This window comes from Schistocerca americana, chromosome 9 (genome assembly GCF_021461395.2).
Source record: "Schistocerca americana isolate TAMUIC-IGC-003095 chromosome 9, iqSchAmer2.1, whole genome shotgun sequence".
In the NCBI taxonomy this organism is placed as follows: Eukaryota; Metazoa; Arthropoda; class Insecta; order Orthoptera; family Acrididae; genus Schistocerca; species Schistocerca americana.
The window spans coordinates 156,504,964-156,528,201 of NC_060127.1; the positions used below are offsets into that span (position 1 = coordinate 156,504,964).

Below are 23,238 nucleotides of genomic sequence, written 5' to 3' on the forward strand. Positions count from 1 at the left end.
CTCACAGCTTTACTTCTGCCAGTTTGAGTTTAGCCTCATGGTAAGACAGCCGGTCCAGGGTCTTGTACTCCATGATTTTCCGCTCCTTTTGGAGTACAGGGCAGTCCTGCGAGCAGGGGGAGAGGTGCTCTTCACCATTCACAAATGTGGGAGAAGACGCACACGAAGTATTCCGATGCAGTGAACATCCACAGTCTCTACATGTGGTGCAATTCCAGCACCACACGTAGAGACTGCTGGAATTGCACCGGGACGATATGTGCCTGAATTTCCAGCACTTAGAGCGCCACCATGGGGGGAGGCATGTAAGGTTTGACGTCATGTCGGTATACCATCACCTTGACCTTTTCAGGTAATGAATCACACTCAAAGGCCAAGATGAAGGCCTTGTCTTTGGGTCCCTTGAAAACGTGCTGGATGAAATGAACAACCTGCCATTCTAAGCTGGCGCATAGCTCGTCATTTGGCTGGAACAAAAGGTCGCAATGAAAAATAATTCCCTGGATCATGTTGAGGCTTTCATGGGGAGTGACAAAAACTGGAATATCACCCAACTTGTCACAGGCAAGCAACACCTGCGACTGGGTTTGGGATACCATCTGAATCAAAACTGAACCACTGCACATTTTTGGACAGTGCTGTCACTTTCCCACAGTTATCCTCCAGGTGCTCAACAAACAACAGAGGCTTCGTATCCAGAAAGGAGTTCCCATCATTTCTGCTGCACACTACGTAATGAGGAGTATATGGATCTCGTCAATCTGTAGCCCTAGTTCCTTCCTTGGTTTTGCTAGGGAGGGGAACAATTTAGGGTCATACCTACTGGCATTATTATCAAGCTTCCCTTTCTTAGAGACTGCTGGGGCTATTCGGTCGCCAACAAAAGATGACTTGGTCCACTTCATCATGGGTCATCCGCCCCGAAGGGTGCACATCTACAGTGGTCATTAGCGTCCAGACTAAATTATGAATGCACCGCGAGGCACAATGTGAAAACAGCAACTAAAAGGACAACACTATAAAAGGCACGTTAACAGGCAACGGATTAAAAGAAAACAGCACAATAAAATGTCCTTAGACAGGTTTGTCAAGTGGATAAAACGAAGAACGTGAGCAGCTGCTCCTGGGTCATCTGCTAAACTTTCATCCAGAGTACATGACAGGCCAAGATCAATGCACAGTGTATTAAAATTCGGACAGGACGTTAAAATGTGGCGTACCGTCAGCAATTGCCCACATGGGCAGAGCAGCGCCGGTGCAGCCATCAGCAGATGGCGGTGGCTGAACTGGCAGTGTCCAATCCGTAACCGGGCCAAAATGACCTCCTCCCGTGGAGAAGGGCGTGAAGAGGTTGTCCAGGCCGTGGGGAGAGGTTTCAAGGCCCGAAGCTTGTTTTCAGTAAGTGTAGACCAATCAGCATGCCACAGCGATAAAATGCGCTGATAAATGACCTTGCTAAAATCAGATGAAGGCTCACAACAAGCTGTCCGAGGCTGGAGGACCGCAGCCTTGGCTGCGACATTTGCAGCTTCGTTCCCTGGGATACTGACATGGCCAGGAACCCACATAAAGGTAACCGGAGAACAGTCATCTGCCAGCTGCTGAAGAGAGCATTGGAGGCAGTGCACGAAAGGGTGAACTGGATACGGATCACTGAGGCTCTGGATGGCGCTCAAGGAATCGGAGCAGATGACATAAGCAGAATGTCGGTGGCGGCGGATGTAAAGAACAGCCTGATAGATGGCAAATAGCTCAGCTGTGAAGACTGAACAATGGCCATCGAGCCAGTATTTGAAACTGTGTGCCCCGACAATAAAAGAACACCCGACACCGTCATTGGTCTTAGAGCCATCCGTATAAATGAAGATTGTATTAATGAACTTCGAACGAAGTTCGACAAACCGTGAGCGGTATACCGAAGCTGGGGTAACCTCCTTTGGGAGCGAGCTGAGGTCAAGGTGAACGCGAACCTGAGCTTGGTGCCAAGGAGGCGTTTGGCTCTCGCCCACTCTAAAGGTTGTAGGGAGTGGAAAATCAAGTTGCTGAAGGAGGCGGCAAAAGCGAACTCCAGAGGGTAACAAGGCAGATACATACAACCCGTATTGATGGTCGAGAGAGTCATCAAAAATGGGACGATAAGACGGGTGGTCGGGCATTGATAATAGCCGACAGGCATACCGACAAAGCAGTATATCGTGCCGGTAGGTTAGTGGCAATTCACTGGCTTCAGCATGAAGACTCTCGACGGGACTAGTATAGAGTGCTTGGATCGCAAGACGTAACCCCCGATGTTGTATAGAGTTGAGGCGACCTAAGATGGACAGCCGTGCAGAGGAGTATACAAAGCTCCCATAATCCAGCTTTGAGCGGACGATCGACCGATATAGGTGAAGTAGGGCAGTACGATCTGCTCCCCACGACTTACCACTGGGAACACGGAGGACATTTAGGGAACGGGTACAACGGGCAGCCAAATATGACACATGTGGAGACCAGCTAAGTTTCCTGTCAAATGTAAGACCTAAAAATTTTGTCGTCTCCATGAATGGGAGAGCAACGGGACCGAGATGTAAGGACGGTGGGAGAAACTCTTTGTAGTGCCAGAAGTTAATACAGACCGTCTTCTCGGCAGAAAAACGGAAGCCATTGGCGACACGCCAGGAGCAAAGACGGTCAAGACAACGCTGAAGACAGCGCTACAGGAAACATGTACGCTGCGCGCTGCAGTAGATGGTAAAATCGTCCACAAAAAAGGAGACTGATACATCAGCTGGGAGGCAATCTATTATTGGATTGATCGCTATGGCGAAGAGAGCGACGCTCAAAACTGAGCCCTGTGGCACCCCATTCTCCTGGCGAAAGGTGTCCGACAGGACAGAACCCACATGTACCCTGAACTGTCGATCCATTAAAAAGGAACGAATAAAAAGAGGAAGGCGACCGCGAAGGCCTCATGTATGCATGGTGCCGAGAATGCCCGCCCTCCATCAGGTGTCATAAGCCTTCTCCAAATCAAAGAACACAGCCACTGTCTGGCACTTCCGCAAGAAGTTATTCACAATGAAGGTCGACAAGGTAACCAGATGGTCAACAGCAGAGCGGTGCCTACGAAATCCACATTGTACATTGGTAAGTAGGCGTCGAGATTCGAGCAGCCAAACCAAATAAGAGTTAACCATTCGTTCCATCACCTTACAGACACAGTTGGTAAGGGAAATGGGTCGATAACTGGAAGGCCAGTGCTTGTCCTTCCCCGTCTTAGGAATCGGGACAACAATAGATTCGCGCCAGCATGTGGGAACATGTCCCTCAATCCAGATGCGATTATAAGTACAAAGAAGAAAACCTTTACCCGCAGGAGAAAGGTTCTTCAGCATCTGAATATGAACAGAATCAGGCCCCAGAGCGGAGGACCGTGACCGGGCAAGTGCACTTTCGAGTTCTCGCATGGTGAATAAGGCATTATAACTTCCACGATTCGAGGAGCGGAAGTTAGGTGACCTTGCCTCCTCTGCCTGTTGTCGGGGAAGGAAGGTAGGGTGGTAGTGAGAGGAGCTCGAAACCTCTGCGAAAAATTGGCCGAAGGCATTGGAGACATCCTCAGGGGCCACAAGGACGTCATTCGCGACCGTCAAGCCAGTAACTAGTGAGTGGACCTTAGTGCCAGATAGCCGGCGCAGACTACCCCAGACAACAGAAGAAGGAGTAAAACTGTTGAAGGAGCTTGTGAAAGCAGCTCAGCTGGCTTTCTGGCTTTCTTTAATAACACGATGACACTGTGCACGTAATCATTTATAATTAATACAATTCGCCATCGTAGGGTGGCGTTCAAAGATCCGTAAAGCACGTCGATGAGCACGTATAGCTTCTCTACATGCTGCGGTCCACCAGGGGACCAGTACACGATGTGGAGAAGGAGCAGTATGAGGGATGGAATATTCAGCAGCAGTGAGAATGACTTCCGTGAGGTGTGCGACCTGACTATCGCTGCTTTCGAAGTTTTGATCCTGAAATGTTGCCCTGGAAGAGAAGAACCCCCAGTCTGCTTTGGAGATGTTCCAACTAGTTGAGCATGGAGATGGGGTATGATGCAGGAGATGGATAACACAAGGGAAGTGGTCGCTCGAATACGTATCAGAAAGAGGGTACCACTCAAACCAACGTGCAAGTTGGGTAGTACAGACAGAGAGGTCTAAATGGTTATAGGTGTGAGTGGTGTCCGAAAGAAAAGTAGGGGCGCCAGTATTGAGGCAGACAAGATTGAGGTGGTTGAAAAGGTCTGCTAACAGGGAGCCTCTCGGGCAGGATGCTGGAGAGCCCCAAGGGGATGGTGGGCATTGAAGTCTCCAGTCAACAAAAATGGTGCAGGTAGCTGAGCAATAATTTGCATCATGTCTGCCCTAGCAACGGCAGACGACGATGGAGTGTAAACAGTACAAATGGAAAATATGAAAGTGGGGAGAGTAATTCGGATGGCAACTGCCTGCAGATCGGTGTGCAATGTGATGAGATCGTAGTAGATATCATCCCGGACCAGCAACATAACCCCTCCATGAGCCGGAATACCTGCCACAGGGGTAGGTCAAAACGCACAGAGGTATAGTGTGCCAAGTCAATACGATTGCATGAGCATAAGTCCTCTCGGTTGGAGCGAATGCCGGGAATATTCCAATGAAGAAGTGCCATCGTGAGAAGAAAAAGGAGAAGCAAGAAGGGGTCACCTTGAAGGCCGCTGAGGGCCTGGCTTCGAGCGAGCACTGCTCCCACTATCAATAGGCGCAGAGTCATCATCCATGTTTTCAATAGGTTCATCGGTCAGGATGTTAAGAGGGTCGGGAGGTGGAGCTTCCTCTGCCGGTGAACGGCCAGATGTTCAGCTACCAGTGGTGTGCCCAGGCGAAACGGAAGCCGGCCTGGGGCGGCAACCGCTGGGTGGCGCAGGAGAAGAAATGTGCCGTGGCGGAGGAGAACTTTTCTTCCTATGAGCCTTCTTGGAAGGTCGTTTAGTCGTAGTACTGCTCAATGGCTGGGAGTTCGGGGTATGCAAGAAGTCTTCACGGGACAGTTCCTTCTTTAAGGCCCGTGCATCTGACTTCTGGGTCTTAGTCTTGGCAGAAGCTGATGAAGGTGCTTGTGTCTTAGGGCTGACAGGAGGAAGAGGAGACGTTGACTGGGCAATTTTAGTTTATTTCCCCACTGGGAGCAAGGTGGGCTCCTGAATAGCAAAAAGCTTGCAAGCAGCCGAGGTGGACACTCTCTCTATGACCCGAATTTCCTGTGTACAGCATTCATCCTTGTAGTTGGGACAGTCGCGAGAGAATGCTGCGTGGTCACCCTGACAGTTCACGCAACGAGAAGACGGAGGTGGACAGTCACCCTCATGGGCGGCCCTGCCACAAGTGACGCATTTAGCCGCATTAGAACAAGACTAGTGAGTGTGTGAGTGTGGTTAAAATGCTGACACTGGTAGCAGCGCGTAGGGGTCGGGACATAGGGGCGAACAGAAATAACTTCATAGCCCGCTTTGATGCGCGACGACAGCTGAACACTATCAAAGGTCAAGAAAAGTGTCCGGGTCGGAACAAGGTCATTGTCGACCTTTTTCATGAACCTATGGACAGCCGTCACGCCCTGCTCAGCGAAGAAAGACTGAATCTCCTTGTCAGTTAATCCGTCAAGTGATCTAGTAGATACCACACCACGCAACGAATTCAAAGTGCGGTGAGCTTCCACCCGGACAGGGAATGTGTACAAGAGTGTGGCCCGTAGGAGTTTTTGTGCCTGAAAGGCGCTCTCAGTTTCCAACAACAAGGTGCCGTTACACATCCTGGTACAAGACTTGACAGGTCCGGCTATGGCATCTACGCCCTTCTGAATAACTAAAGGGTTGACAGACGAAAAATCCTTTCCGTCCTCATATCTAGAAACAACGAAGAATTTTGGGGCAGGCGGTAGTACTTTTGCCACTGGTGGCTGGTCAAGTTTCCGTTTTTGGGCAGAAGAAAATCCATTGCAGATGAATCCCCATGATTGCCAGTGTCTCCGATGGTGTGCTCCTTCCTTGTGGGGACTCTCTCAGAGGGCGGTCTGGCTTTAGGTGAATGTTTACACCTCAGGTCACACCTCCTGAGAAACGGACGGAGGGACCAATCGGCATGGTCAGAAGGTGTCAGCCCGGACAATCACCCCTCCCTGGGCCTGGCCTTTACCAGGGGGTACGCACGGGCCCTCCTTGTCTACCCAGGGCGGGGAATTACGCTTTACCCTGTCACCAGCTACACGTGCGGACGCATGGGTCGGCCTTCAGGCACACACAGGGAGGAAAGAAGAATAGGAAAAAAAAGGGGGAGAGAGAGAGAGAGAAAGGACAGACTGTCTCAAACACCGAGGCGGGACAATAGGGTGGACAAGAAGGCAAGGAGAAGAAGGCAAGATAAAAAATAAGGAAGACAGTGAGAGAGGGAGAAGGACAAAGAAAGGAAACAAACAAAGGAAGGAACAAACCAGAATAAGCGAAAAACCAAAATGACCACAAATGTAACTCGCTGAACCGTCCGTCTCCGGACGCAGGTGCAAACTACCCCCTTGAGGGGGAGGGACTCCTTTTAGTCGCCTCTTAAGACAGGCAGGCATACCTCGGGACTATTCGTACCCCGGACCCGCAGGGGGGACACTCCCCATGGGCGTCACCCAGTCACAGCAAGGGCCACCTGGCACGATGGCCATTGCTGGGAGTCCCGATGCCCCCAGAAGATGGGGATCTACTCCTTCGCATCTGTGGGGAGGTTGCCACTCTAGCATCAGCAGTGCAGTCCCTGTGTTGTCAGGGGGCTACCACCAAATGGGTACATGATGGGCTCACCACGATGAGCTGTCTACCGTGCTGGATGTTAGGTGCTGAGAAATCCAATATTGTCTTAGACGAAACAGGGCAGCAGACTATGGAAGTAGATGATGTACCCTGTAATGCATTCTTGCCCATATAACTGGATTGCAGGTGGGGGTGCAGATCCAGGAGAATATGAGATGCAAAAGGTGTAACTGCACGCTGGATATATGGTGGACCACATAAGGCACCCATCCCCAAATAGAACGTACTTCTTTAGTAATTGAAATGTGGGAGGTCAAACCATAAAATAGGACCTGAACTTATATGGCTGAAAAGTAGGATACTCCTTTTAGTCACCTCTTATGACAGGCAGGAATGCCTCGGGCTTATTCTCACCCCTGGACCCGCAGGAGGGAGGGAGTGAGTGAGCTGTTCACCATTACATCTCACACGCCACAGAAGTTGACATTTATCTCTGAGAATGGAAGCCAATTTACTATTCAAAAAGGTAATGGGCTATCGACAGACTAGTTTATGGGTAAATGACCTCCTTCAGAGTTAAAAGAGACTAATAAAGATACACATATACACAAAAAACAGCTATACTGTCTCAGCCAATTACACTGCCCACTCAATTAAGTGGTGGTGTTGTGTTGGGTGGAGTTGGTGAAAGGAACATGGGAACGTGGAGGGGAGGGAAAAGGAGAAGGGAAGGGAGAGAATGGGATGCAAGGGGATGTGGATGGGGAGGAGGGGAAGTGGAGAGAACGGGAGGGATCTGGTAGTAGGCGGATCCATTTGCTATACCTAGATCCTACATATGGTTATATGGCGCATTAAGCAAAATTTGTGATTGTATTGAATGTTGGACACACAAATTTATTCCAGATAGGGAATCATCACGAGATAAATAAGAAACTTTAAGTGTACCTCAAGGGAGTGTGTTGGGACCTCTGCCTTTCACATTTCATATTAGTAACCTCCCAGACAATTATAATAATCTCACACTTTCCGCAGACAATACAATTATCAATAATGAAGTAGTGTCACAAAAAATCTGCACAAATATTTAGTGAGATCTTGCAAAGATTGGTAATATTCACAAATTTAAGATTTTTCATTTCAAAAAATGCAAAAATGTTGTTATCTATGACAATATCAATGAGTGACAATGAAAATAACTCAACTCAAAGGGATACCTGGATGTACCTATCTGCAAGGATAGGTATACCCTTCTGTAAGGATAGAAATCAGGTGGCAAACTTTGGTTCATTGGCAGAATTCCATAGAAATGCAATAAGTCTATAAAGTCGCTAAACAACTGTGTGACCCAACCTGGAGTATTTCTTAATGGTCTGAGTACCAGTGATTTCTGCCTAAAATCAACATTTTATTATTATTAATTTCTTCTTCTTGGTACCAGTGCCTTTTGTATTAAACCACAATTGCTATTTAACAGAGAGACATCTAGTGGCAGCAGCAGCCGGGTGTCATGCACTTAGCATACTGTGAATATTGCACTACAATTAAGCCATTTCCCTTTGAATGTGTGTTGGTATGCAATTAAAATGGGCACAATAACTAGAAACCAGTACCATGTGCTGAAATGCTGGTCAGCTGTGTTACAATAAACTCTGAGTAGGGACGCAGCCATCTGTTTTCGACTGCACATGCTTTCATTTTATTTTACTCCTCACAATATTAAACAATTAATTAAAAAAATTAAATACATTTAAACAGTTCAATTTATATATGTAAAATTAATATAGCCAATTAATTTAAGATTACTACTCTTTTCAGTCAAAAGACTACTGGCCAACACATTGTTGAACATTGGTAAAATTTGTACAAGCCACCATTATCTAGTGGTACACTGAGGTACTTCTAAGAATATAGGGCACTGTAGCAGTCATTTATAGCATTCAAATGAGTAGTCAGATAAGAGATTGTCCTACGTGATTGTAGGGGATTGTGACATGGCTTCTTTTTATAGTGATCATACTGCGGAGATCATTGACAATGAAAGTAGGTATATTTAAACTTATTGTAAGGTAAATTTTAAGTTTGAGCTAATGCTGTTATGACTGGTTTCTAAATGAAACCACTCCACAGTGAGCCATATGTACTTGAGATATAACAAGGGTGTGCTGAAAAGTAATTCCTCCTATTCTTTGTGTGAAAACTCTTACAGCTTTTTAAATAAAACTAACTTTATTAACACTCTACACCATTATTCTTCTACACCATTATTCTTCATGCCTACATATTTATTTCTCAGCGTAGTCACCCTGGCGACGAAAACATTTCTCTGAGAAGAGACCAGTTTGCCAATACTGTCACTGCAGATTGTTTGACATTGTCAACTGAGCCACAAGCTCACTTCTGCTTGCACAGCTTCATCAATGTCAACATGAAGTCCTCGAAGTTGTTCTTTAAGTGTAAGAAACAGATGAAAATTACTTGGGGTCAAGTCAGGACTGGATGGAACATCAATGATGACAGTGAATCCAAGGTTCTGAGCCCTCTAGTGGCAGATGGTTGCAACTTACATAAGTGGATTGGGAAAGTCAAACGAGAAAGACGCACAACACGTAATACCTCTACCGAAATTGAGAAAGAATAAAAACATTCAGACGCATTAGTTTCGAACATGGCCTTGACAATTATTAAATTTTAGATTCATTTTTGCTCGTTATTTAGGGCTATAATTTGTTTTAGGCATTATGAGTTCACAGAAGTTTCGAGATGTGGGGCTGTGTCAAAGACAAACATGAAATTGCTTTCAAATCTCGGGTTTGAATTATGGGTAGTTCAACTCAGGTAATACTTTCTGTCCATGAAAAGCATTTTTAGAAATGTCTCATCAGTGTGTACTTTCTGATGGAGAAATGTTACCTCTTTTAGTGGTTTCCAACAGAGAACTGCTAATTGATTTCACTGATACAGTTGAGAATTTTGTACCAAAGTGAAGATAAAGACTTTGTGAATGAAGAGGGATTAGTGAAGGTGGATGCAGATGCTGCTGCTGATCTACATCAATCTTCACCTCACCCATCGCAGCAAGCACACTTAAATGCCTCTACAAAGATTATCGGGTCAACGGAGGCGTCTGATTCCACCCGTTGGCTTTGACCCGTGATATAAGGGTGTTGTGGTGTGTGACATGACGGTGCAGGGTTTAGCTTGTGAGTGTGTTGTGTTTGTGGATGTCGTCTTGTTACAGTTGGTGGTGTATTATGTAGTGCATTGGGTTCATTTGGGTGTCAGTGCTTGAAGTGTGCATTTATCGGTCGTGACTGTTATAGAAGAACAGAAATTAGTTTCAGTGAGTTAAGAATTACGTTTCCGTTCTGTTTATGTTCGGTGTCATTTGATGTTATTGGTTTGCTGTCTGTCGCGCGGTAAGTCGTTTAATTCTTTAATTCAATTTGTGGCTTCTTCTGCTAGGTATGGATATGACTTCTAAGTTTACTAGTGCGCATCTGCAGGCAGAAATGGGGGACGACATGTTGTCCGTCATTAAGTTTCTGCAATTTATTGGGCTTGTCGCGGAGATAGTGAAATGCAGTGTATGCAAGCAGAATATGCGAGTTGGGGGGTTTGTTTTGTTTGTGTTTGTGTTTGTGTGTGTGTGTGTGTGTGTGTGTGTGTGTGTGTGTGTGTGTGTGTGTGTGTGTGTGTGTGTGTGTTTGAGGTAGATGACCTAGTGTGTAGCGCCGGAACTTTTCTGTGGTAAGTAGTCATTTTTCTGGGTCTATTGTTTGTGTGTTATGATGTTCGGTGGGGTTTTGATGTGTTGTTAGGTCAGTTTTATTTACTGCATGTGTTGGTGGTTGGTATATGTATCTTAGGGGAAGTACTCGAATTCAATTTTTTTGGTATCGTCAGTTGTATCTGAGCTGTATACGTCAAGGGAAGTGTCTGATTCCAATGTGTCGTAGCTGTGTGTGTTTTGGTATTGTGAGTTGCTGTTGATCTACAGGGCTACTACAAATGATTGAAGCGATTTCATAAATTCGCTGTAGCTCCATTCATTGACATATGGTCACGACACACTACAGATACGTAGAAAAACTCATAAAGTTTTGTTCGGCTGAAGCCGCACTTCAGGTTTCTGCCGCCAGAGCGCTCGAGCGCACAGTGAGACAAAATGGCGACAGGAGCCGAGAAAGCATATGTCGTGCTTGAAATGCACTCACATCAGTCAGTCATAACAGTGCAACGACACTTCAGGACGAAGTTCAACAAAGATCCACCAACTGCTAACTCCATTCGGCGATGGTATGCGCAGTTTAAAGCTTCTGGATGCCTCTGTAAGGGGAAATCAACGGGTTGGCCTGCAGTGAGCGAAGAAACGGTTGAACGCGGGCGGGTAAGTTTCACGCATAGTGATGTGAAAGATTCAGTGTTTAAGCCTCCTCTACCAAGAAACGTGCCAGAACTGCGAGCTCGCATCAACGATGCTTTCGAACTCATTGATGGGGACATGCTGCGCCGAGTGTGGAGGAACTTGATTATCGGCTTGATGTCTGCCGAATCACTGAAGGGGCACATATCGAACATTTGTGAATGCCTAAAAAAACTTTTTGAGTTTTTGTATGTGTGTGCAAAGCATTGTGAAAATATCTCAAATAATAAAGTTATTGTAGAGCTGTGAAATCGCTTCAATCATTTGTAATAACCTTGTATATACGTCAAGGGAAGTGTCAGATTCTAATTTTTGTTGTTTTAGGTGTTGGTTTTGTGGTATCAATAGTTGCGGTGTGATTATAATTTTTGGAGTTGTTGGTTTTTAATTTTTGGAGTTGTTGGTTTCTATTTTGTGGTAACAACAATTGCGGTTGAGCTATATAGGTGGAGGGAAATGACTGATTCCTGCCGATTTTGTAAGTGTAGCAGAATTTGGGAATTTAGTGGTGTTTTTATATCGTCGTTTTGTGTGGTTTGGGATAGTGACGTGTGTCTGTACGTGTTTATATTTAGTTTGTTTCATGCAAAAACCCCCAATTTCCCACACTGGTCCCGTTAGTTTGATTATATTTTTGGAGGGAGATGTGTTTGTTGGTTTTATACGTATTTTTGTGTTTGTTGTTGTGTTTATGTAATGACGCCATAGGTGGCATACTGGGGATGTTGAGAATCATCATTTCTGCCATATTGGTGACGTAATGGGTCAAAGTAGATGGGTGGAATCAGATGCTTCTGTAATCCCAGATTATCACTAGGGATGGAATGTAGTGGGAGATTTCAAATCTGTCATCATCTAGGAGGAGGTCAGCTCCGTACGTTCTAAAGGAGAGAGGAGGTCCCACTACTTATGCGTCAACAAGTGGACGACTCCGTCTCCAGCGCTTTCCACCTTATGTTTGATGAAGCAATGCTATGCTCATGAAGAAACAAAATACAACCAAATGTTCAGCGGGGAGGGGGGGGGGGGGGGTAATAAAAATTAACACACACGATTTGACCACGTCACTGGAAAATTCGATAGCTGTCACCCATATGATCAGGGTGTCATTTGTACAAAATGTATGTCCGACGATGGTTTTTGGTCCAACTCTTCAGGGCTTCCTTTTGCCACAAAGGGGCAGGTTTCAGGAGCTTCTCCAATTTCTCTCCATTTTGATGATCAAGCTGAGCTGAGTGACAAGCCAGCTAACAAACTTGCTTTCATACCTGAAATTTGGGAAAGTTCATGGAAAACAGTATTTGCCCTACTGCCCTGGAGAGAGTATAATCAGTGACGAGCCACAGTTACCAACCAAAACAAGATGGAGGTTCACTCCAACCATGCCCAACAAACCTGACAAATGTGGTCTCTAATTCTGGATTGCTTCCGATGTAGCAAAAAGCATATATGTAATACTTTCTCATATGACAGAAAAAAGGACACACAGAGACAAGTAACCACCCAAATAGTATGTGGTTCTGTGTTTCATGGACCCATTTCTAATTCAAAGAGGAAACATGATGATAGACAACTTTTTCATGTTCTATAAGTTTGATGAAAAGCTCAAAGGGAAAAAAAACTTCATTATTTGACATAATGAAAAGAGTTGTTGTAAAATTTCTCATGGGGTAAAGAAGCCAGATGCTGAAAAACAATCCACTACGAACCTGCACCAGACTGCACCTTGACTGTATGCGAAGTAGTAATAAGCAGAGAAAGAAAGAAGAAACCTGAAACTATAACATTTCACAATGAAAAAAAATATGAGGTGTACATAGCTGATCATATGCCTCATAAATATACTACAAAGTCCGCATGTAGGAGTTGACCAACTCACATACCACAAGGGAACGAAAGGACAGAAAGAAGAACAGATAAAATCGAAAGACACTGAACCAAAACTATCTCAAAGTGGAACAAGTGTGAAATCAGCCTCTGCAAAGGCACTTGACAACTGACAACTGTCTTACAGTGCCGCAAAGGCGTATGAGGAAAATGTGCATGTAAAAAAGAAATAATCAGTGCTAAATGAGTCTAGAAGATCCCAGTGAACTGAGTAACAAGTACAACACATGTTAACATAATATGAATGATATACACCAAGATTCTACAATTAGTATCATACGAAAGCTTGCAGTATAGGAAGGTTGTTAACATGAGCAACAATTGGTCAGTAAGATATTTTTATTGTTGACATAAGTAAGTAATGTTAAATAATCATTGTATCTCACAATCAATTAGGGATTAACCTACAGTAAAATAAAGTATTTGTTCAAGTCAAATATGGAAATAATTTATATGGGTCAAAATGACCCCTTTCAGGCATTTTAGTAATGTCAAAAACTCTGCCATTCTAGTGTTCAGCAGTCACCCTTCCAGCCCTCCATACACGAATGAATGGAAAGAAACTAACAGGTATAATGGGAAAGACCTTTTGCCATGCACTTCGCATTACTTTGTGTATTATTAATGTAGAATTAGATGTAAGGAAAATATGCTGATGCCTGGGTAGCAACAATTTCTATCTTTCTTATAAGCCTGTCTACCTCTTAACTATAAGATTAATGGTTATTTTTATTCTTTCCATTATTTGTATCCCATGTAGAACATATCAGTATCATTTTGTTAATTCTTCCTGTTTGCAATTTCAATGAATCATTTCCTTTGGATCTGAGAACAGACAAGGGAAATACTCATAGAAAGCATGTGCAATCTTTTTTCTAGCAGAACAATATTTGGTAATTTTAGAAAACCTGTATCTGAATAAAACTTTCTCCAGATGACTGGGTGGTGGTATGTCGTCTTCATCATCATCATCATCATCATCATTCATCCTCGTTATGGTCAGAGGAAGGCAATGGCAAACCACCTCTGCTAGGACCTTGCCTAGTCGGCGGTGTGGGTCTCCCGCATCATCCCCTACACTCCTCAGAGTATGAGACATCATCATCATCATCATGTATCATAAGAGGGTTGGGTTGTTTGGGGAAGGAGACCAGACAGCGAGGTCATCAGTCTCATCGGATTAGGAAAGGACGGGGAAGGAAGTCGGCCATGCCCTTTGAAAGTAACCATCCCGGCATTTGCCTGGAGCGATTTAGGGAAATCACGGAAAACCTAAATCAGGATGGCCGGACGCGGGATTGAACCGTCGTCCTCCCCCAGGTATCATAAGAAAAGCTAACAGTCACCTGAATGCAAACAGAAATATTTGCTCTATTTGTGAATAGAATAGGAAAGAAAATTGATAATACTGGTACAATGCCCCATTCACCATGCACTTTACTCTGACTTGTGGAATGTGTATCTGGATGGACATACTTTGCCACTGCACATCACAAGGCAACGAAAGTATATAAAGAACAAGAAGCACTTGTTACATTAATATATTTATAAATAAAGTGGCTATGTTATCCTTCCTGTGTAAAATATACAGGCAATAGATGTCACACCACAAGGAGCTGATCATAATGACATGATTTGATGGTGTAAGTAGCTGGGAGACTGCAGTGAGAAGACAAATGTGCTTTTCAGCGTTGCTGCATCCCTGGATTAGGTAATGCTTTAGGATAAAGCTACCGAATTTGAAAATAGAGATACAATTTGTCGAACAATATGTGAGGAAGACTTTTGTTGCGAGGAATCCCTTATGTTGTCGTCATATGGGATGCGAAAGCAAATGCGGACAATGAGCTGGTAGAATTTTGTGACATCTGAATGTGTCATTTCATGTTCCACAATGCTTTCAACTATGAAAGGTGGAATCAGGTACAATAGATTTTTGCTCATTTGAGAGGAATGTGGTAAGTGAGATGCAAGACCACATTTACATCACAAGTAGACTCTAAGAGGCACCACTTTGGACTATGTCATTTGATGGTTTTTATATTGTAGCTTATACTGTAATAATATACAGCTTCAAAGCACTGGCACATTGAAGATGCCTTGAAAACACATTATTTTTTGTATGACTTGTTATAATAAAATGACACAAAACAACATACTGATGTTAAAGGCTTTTCTGTATTTAGAGATTATATTGTAGCTTCTGTACTATGTCCGAAAGAACAGACACCATATCCATATAAGTATATAGTTCTGGCAATACCGGCCATGACCTCCTCCTCCTGTGCAGATGCACACATATTACCCGAACTCTTATGGGACTTGGTACGAATGTCTTCCACAAGTAATGAGTATCTTGGGTAGGGACACTATGAATGTAATGTGTGGACATATAAGGTGAGAATGTGGGTCTCAAAGGAGGCGTGCATGAGATAGTTCCTACAGTCGCACTATCCTCTGTGCCCTCAGTGTCTCAGATGGATACAGCGTCTGCCATGTAAGCAGGAGATCCCGGGTTCAAGACAGGTCAGGGCACACATTTTCACCTGTCCCCGTTGATACATATCAACGCCCATCAGCAGCTGAAGGTATTAATATATAATTCTAATTTCATACAGGACTGTGTCCCCCTCTGGCTAAGTCTATCTTTTGGTATCATACTGTTCAACATTCTCAGTAATTTGCTTTTCACATGTGTGGATACAAGGTACCTCAGTGCTAAGCATCATTTATAAAATAAAAATTCTGTAACTGCAAAAAATATACATCTGTTGTTTCTTAATCTAGGTAAGACAGAGAGTTCTTGCTACCGTAATGTAATTGCCAAATTGAAACTCAAGTCAAGCAAGGCCGAATGACTAATCTGATGCCTAAATAAGAGTTAAATTTATTGAGGTTACCTTTGTGAGATCAACACAACTTGCCTCACACAGTAGCTTGTCACTGGCAAAATGATAAGGAGCAAGACAGCAGGTCTCACCATTTCTGAGATGTTGTATTCCTAAACAGTCCCATTATCAGTAGAAGGTTTATATGTTCATCAATGTCTACAGCATTACTCTGCACTGCTCACTTAGCTGTTTGACAAACAGTTCACAGAACCATTTTCAAAGCATTTCTCAACTGTTCCAGCCTCACAAAGCATGCGGAAAAAAATGGTCACTCAAATCTCTTTGTGCGAGCTCCCATTTTTCTTATTTTAATGTGATCATCATTTCTATCCAGGTAGGCGGATGTCAACAAAATATTCTGAAAATCGTGAGGAGAAAGTTGGTGATCTAAATCTTTGAAAATAAGTTGGCACAATGAAAATCACTCTAGTTTTAATGAGTGCCATACCAACTTGCTAACCTACATCTAGATACATAATCCGCAAGCTCCTGCTGGTACCATGCACCACTATCAATCATTTCTTGTATAATACGAGTTGCCCTTCTTTGAAATTTTTTGATGTCCTCCATTGACGCCCTATCAGGTAAAGGTCCCATACTGTGCAACAACACTCCAGAAAAGGAGGAACAAGTACAATGTGGGCAGTCTATTTAGTAACTTCTTGCACCTTTTAAGTGTTCTGCCAATGAAATGTAGTCTTTGGTTTGTCTTCGATATAATGTCTTCTATGTGATGGTTCCAGTTTAACTTGTTCATAACTGTAATCCGTAGGTACTGAATTGGTTAGAAAGACTTCAAATTTATGTAACAACATTTAGCAGATCTTTTTAGATCTCTTGTGGATGACTTCACACTTTTCAATGTTTAGGATGCATCGTAAATTTTTGCAGTATCTTGTCTAAACCATTTTGCAATTCTTTAGTAGGCGGTAAACAACAGTATCCTCTGCTAACAGTCTAAGAGGGCTTCTCAGATCTCCTGCTAAATCATTTATATGAATGATGTCTGACTATTACAGACACAAAATGATGTCTGACCATGGGTCGACCGAAGCGTCCGATCCCACCCCTCGGCTTTGAGCCGTGATGTAAGGCTGTCGTGGTGTGTTATGTCACGACGGCGCGGAGTTTAGTTTGTGAGTGTAGCGTGTTTATGGGGTTTTGTGTTGTGTGGTGTGTTGGGTTGGGTTCAGTTTGGTGTTACTGCTTGTTCTGGCTGGTTCTCATTTTGGCTGTGTGTGGAGAGGAATTGTTTTCGGTGAGTTAACGATTTAATGTTTTTGTGTGAAAGTTATTGTAGTGCTGTTCGTTGTAGGTCGTGTGTTAATATGAGTAAATTGACTTTTTGCTGCCCTTGTTAGGTATCGATATGACAGATAAAATTAATAGTGTATGTTTGCATGCTATGATAGGGGCGAGTCGGTCGGATTTGATCAATTTCTGCAGCTGTTTGGGTTGTCGGCGGAGGTGGTGAAGTGCGCTGTTTGTGGGCATGATATGACATTGGCATAAGTTCCGGCGTCTTGGACCAGGGACGGTTATATGTGGTGGTGCCGTAGGGATAGTTGAGGTTCCTGGTTCAGGAAGTCTAGGTTGGGCATGCGCGAGATTGTGCTGATGACATACTACTTTTGTTATAAATCCTCTCACAGTTTTTGCGTGCATGAGACTGGTGTGAGTGAGAGGAGTGTGCTTGACCGGTTTTCGTTTTGTCGCGAAGTATGTTCTGAGTTTATTAAGTACAGGGGTACATTGGGTGGGCCTGGAGTTGTGGTGGAGGTGGACGAGTTACAGTTTGGGAAAAGGGAGTATCAGAGGGGTATGTCTGTGGTTGGTCTCTAGTCTCTGCTCTGGGTGTGGGAGGCTGTTATACCGGGGAGGGGGGGGGGGGGGGGGGTGAGGTGTTCAGGATGTGTTTTTAGGTTTGTGGAGGAACGGTTTAAGAGGGAATTAGTGGGGTTAATTGAGGGGTTTATAGAACCGGGTTCTACTGTAGTTTCTGATGCTTTTTCTTCTTGTAGGGGGTTGGGTGAAAGGGGGTACAGTCATTTAGTGGTGATGAACCATAGTTTAAAAATTATGAGACGGGGGCTTGTACGAATACCATAGAAGGGATGTGGGGGGGTCTTTAAGTCAGTTCTTGGTAGGGGGAAGAGGTGCTCCTCTAACCTTCAGTCTCATTTAGATGAATACTGTTGACAGAAGGGCGCCCCTGAGGGCTTTTTTTTTTTTTTAAGGGCTATCAGTAAGATGTACAGGTTGAAGGTGGTTAGTTAGGGTGGTTTGCGTGGGTGGGTGGGTGTGGATCAGTGGGAGGTTAGTTGTTGGTAGTGTTTGTGGGGGGAGGGGGGGGAGGATCTATATTGTAGCAATTTTTGTTGAGTTGTCATGTGTGATTGAGATTTGTGTAATTTGTGATTGTTTTTTGTTTATAGATATTTTATTTTGGGGTGTGGGTGGGTTGAGTCTTTCTTTTAGTTGTGTGTTTTTTCGTTGGTGTTGGTGTGTGTGTGTGTGTGTGTGAGAGAGACCTAAGTTGCGGCACCAGAACTTTGTTGTGGTAAGTTTTCATTTTTCTTGTTTTTAGTGTATTTGTTGTGTGTTGTTGTGGCTGGTGGGGTGGTTCTGATTTGTGTGGTTTGTTGTATTGGTGATTTGGTATCGTGTGTTGGTTTGCAGGTATGTAGCTGAAGGGAAGTTTTAGATTCCAATTAGTGGTCGTATCTGCGGGTTTTTTGTTACCGGGAGTCGCTGTTGACCTATGTGTGTGAAGGTAACTGATCCCAATGGGTGGTTGTGGCTGTTCCAGTATCGGGAGTTGCCGTTGAGCTATATGAGTCAAGGGAAGTATTCGGTTCCAATTTGTGGGATCTGGAGCTGCTGTTGAGCTATATAGGTCAAGGGAAGTGTCCAATGCCAAAGGATATTGCGTTTAGTGGAATTTGGGGAGTTTTGTGTTGTACGTTTTTTTCGTCGTTTTGTGTGGTTTGGTATGGTGGTGTGTGTCTAAATTTGTTTATATTTACTATGTCCCCACCCAAAATCCCCCTACTTCCCACACTTGTCCTGTTAGTTTCGTTACATTTTTTGTGGAACTTGCGTGTGTTCGTTTTTCAATGTATTTTTGTGTTTGTTGTCATGTTTACGTAATGATGTCATAGGCGTCATATTGGAATCGTAGTGACGGTCGTTTCCGCCATAGGTCAATGCTGATCAGTGGAATTGGACGCTTCCATATTTCCCGACTATTACAGACACAAACAAAATGGGCAAACAGAGGACAATGAAACAAGCAAATAATCCTAGTAAACATAGGTCCACAAACCAACGGTTTCCCTGATATGACGCACATACAAATTGCTCATGCCAATGTTACAACACTTTTAATGTCTAATGCTACATTTATTTTGAAAAACTACAAGTGACGTGTGAATGACAAAGTAATATATCACCCACGTTTGATTTTATCATTTGTTTCGGTCACTCTCAATCATCTTCACACCAAAGGAATTTCATCAGCAACCCATCTTGTCTACCCAGAACAACAGATCATGGTACTGACAGTACTCTGATATGCTGTTCTGAGTAGACAAGACAGGTTTCTGATGCAATTCCTTAGATCTGAAGATGACCCAGAGTGACTGAAACCTGTTCTCAAATAAAAAATGTGTGCAACTGAGATGGAACAACAATAAATGAGAATACCTTAAATATCTAATTGTATACAGTTGTTGAACTCTCTCACAATAATAACGTCAAATATAGCGACAAAGGGTATCAGTTATAGCTCGACAATACCGTTGCGACCCTGACCCCCTGACTTGAACTCGTTGGACTTGATGGGATTTTTGAATGTTTAATAGGAGATGTGCTGAAGACTGCATGAACAGTGACCATGAGGAACACTCGCTTTCTTTAAGAAACATGATAGGAGAGATGTCAATAACTATTGGCCACTTTCCCTACTGACATTTTCCAAAATTTTCGAAAAGGTGGTGTATTCTGGAATAGTATCTCACCTCAGCAACAATAATACCTTGCACGAATCTCAGTTTGGATTTCTCAAGAGTTGCTCTATTGATAATGCCATTTACATTGATTCACAACCAAGTAAAAAAAATAAATAAATAAATAATTTAATTTAAAAAAATGAAAAAAGGGTGCCGGTTGGTTTGTAAATCATTTGACTGTGTGAATCACAATATTCTCCTACATAAACTGACGTTTTATGGGATTTATGGTACAACCAACCAATGGATTATGTCATAGTAAACCAAAAGAACACAGAAAGTTCTACTTAACAATTCAATGAATTTAGTCTGAGGACATTGTTCTGACACGAGAAATTGTGTATGGGATTCCCCAAGGCTTAACCTTAGGTCAGCTATTGTTCCTCACATATATAAATGTTTTTCTATCTGACACACAACAAGCAGAATTAATTATTTTGTAGATGACACTAGTATTGTAATCAATCAAAGCATACACAAAGAAACAGAAGAAATGGTACACAAACTTTGTAAAAGTATCATTGACTTGTTTTCTGCAAATGGTCTCTACCTCAATTTTAAAAAGACACAACATATTCAGTTCTGCTCATTAGGGATACTACAGCAATGGCAAGTGTAACACTTGCTGAGGAAATATGAAGGTGGAAACTTCAGAATTCTTAGGTGCCTATACTGATGAGAATTTAAACTGGAAATGACTCATTCGGAAACACTTAAAACAACTTAGTTCAGCTATATTTGCACTTAGAATGATTTCAAATCTTAGAGAGAGTCAAATCAGTAAGTTAGCATATTTTCATTTGATAATGTCATAAGGAATAACGTCCTGGGGCAACACATCTGTAAGAAAAAGTCCTGAATGCTCAAAAACATACTATAAGAATGTGCCTACCCACTATCATCTTTAGGACATCTCTTTAAGGAGTTAAGCATTCTAACTACTGCTTCACAGTGTATTTATTTCCCCATGAAGTTTAATGTAAATAATCCACATTGCAGAAACAATGCTGCAGGAAATTACAATACCAGAAGGAAAAACGACATTCATCCTGCACATAAAGGTTGTCTTTAGTAAAAACAGGAGATGCATAATATTGCAACTACAATTTGTACACATGCTGTGTTTTGCCATTCCCTTTAGTTTCCAAATAAAGTACATATAGTGTACAACAAGTAGCCACACTCAGGAAGACATTCTTTCTGTTTATTTAAGGCTTATTACCTAAAACAGAAATACACAAATTAACAATTCTGTTTCTGAAATTTTGAATCTTATCATACTACAAATATTCTAGTAGGTCAGCTTTATCTTCAAGAAAGTATGCATATATGAGAGCAGTTCTTCAACAAAATTAGAATGCATTCCTGTTTCAATTTCCTATGGACCTACCACAAATTTCAATTGTGCAGCACATCATCAAGTACATTGCTTTTCTTAATAATATACTCATCTTGAACATTAACACATGCAGCAGAGGTTCAATGGTAACATAGCAATGCTGAACAGTATCTGTTAACGGGATCAGCATGGCTTTCATCCAGATATTTGATGTGCATTGAACCACAGTAAATCCACTCACGCTTTAAAACCTAATAATCTTGAATCTGTGTTAAAAGAAATACCAACAATAGGCACCATTGCTTTTACAATCAAAAACCAGTGAGGGATACTAAGGTATCTTTAATTTCTCAACAACAATGGAATGAGAGCGCTACAACCATCTGGTATCACAGTATATACATACTTTGAACACACTGTGTGCTCAATTACACTAGTTATAAACCGCGCGCATCTGTCTAACCTCAAAACAAGAATAGTATGGACAAAATTCGTGGAGCGAAGTTTATCAGTAGTTGATTGAAAAGACAAAGTGACATACCACAGATTGCTTCGGTACACATACTAAAAAAAACAGCACTCAGGAGTATATAACGAGTAGGGCATAATAATGGGGAAACCAGCCTACAAATCAATATCCTTCACACCATTAAACAACAATGCGAGGGATGTGAAAACTCTTGACATACCAGACACATCTTATTTCAGAGGAAATAATACTGAATATGCATAGATCCATACTACTGAATTTCTATTAGTAAAAGCCAAATATTTCAAACATAAAACATTACAATTACAGAACATCAACCGGCACATATTATGTGCAAGACAATCAGCGGAACGAGACAGCAATAAATTTTGTACCTGGAATTGGGTAGTCGTTCCATCATCTTCTTTGACTTCACAACCTTCAAACGAAGGCACTACAGCAGCAACTTCACCAGACGGGGTAGTGAACACCACCTGTTGCTGCTCATGGTCTGAGTGTTGTTCCTGATTCTCACTCACAGTCAAACTGTTTGTCTGCACATCTTGTTGAGCGTGTTGATGTTGCTCGTGTTTCACTTCACTTCCATCGACAAATATTTTAAGGCCCAAAGCTTCAGCATCTTCGGTCATGAATCGCACAGCTCCCTGGGATTCCTCATCGTTCTGGAAAATCAGCCTGAAATTACTGGCACCACCTGCTTCCAGAGTGGTAGGAAGTGCTTCCGCCACCTCCACCGCTGTTGCCTCATTCGTTGGAACAACAAAGCTAGCGTCCGCGGCTACCGCGGTGTCAGCGCCACCGTCATCGACGGACTGTGTTACACCGACACTTTGTAAAGCCTGTTGCAACAGTTCGGCGTTTAGGTCGCCGAAGGCATTGTCTCCTGCTTCGTTTTGCAATATTATTGCCTGTCCATCGAGAAACAAGACTCGCGTCGCTTGCGCCTGTAGATTTGCCATCGTATGTGGTGGTATTACACATTGCCGTCCACGGTAGTTGCCAACCAGAACCACCCACTCATTCACTTGCCAAAAATGGACTCAGTAATTGACTAGTTGACCCCTCACACAATCCGTAAAACATAAACTATCGTCTCCCAAACACACCGCTCAGACCCACAACATCCATTTTCTAATCCATAGACTCGCTGACCAAAGACCTCCCGAAATACTTCAAAGAGCTTCAGAATCAGACACTATAAAACAAATACTTATTTGCAGCCCAGGTACCACAGGCATGAATTTCTTGCTCGTGCATCCTCTCACCTCCTACTACCTACTCGTGTAAGTTAACGTACATCTGGAAACACTCTACTTGCACACTGTCGTGCCAGCTTACGTGAAAGTTACGAAAGCTGAAAGGTGTTCTACTTTCTTGCACAATG

General features: G+C 43.2%; 1 protein-coding gene across 1 annotated transcript in view; it reads right to left on the reverse strand.

The window, feature by feature from the left end:
- Positions 1-22,984, reverse strand: part of LOC124551142 — a 131,445-nt gene extending 108,461 nt beyond the window's left edge. The window contains exon 1 of the mRNA XM_047126104.1: positions 22,229-22,984. Coding sequence (XP_046982060.1) covers positions 22,229-22,813 — 585 coding nt within the window. The 5' untranslated portion in view covers positions 22,814-22,984. The remainder of the gene's footprint in view (positions 1-22,228) is intronic.
- Positions 22,985-23,238: the final 254 nt, after the last annotated feature.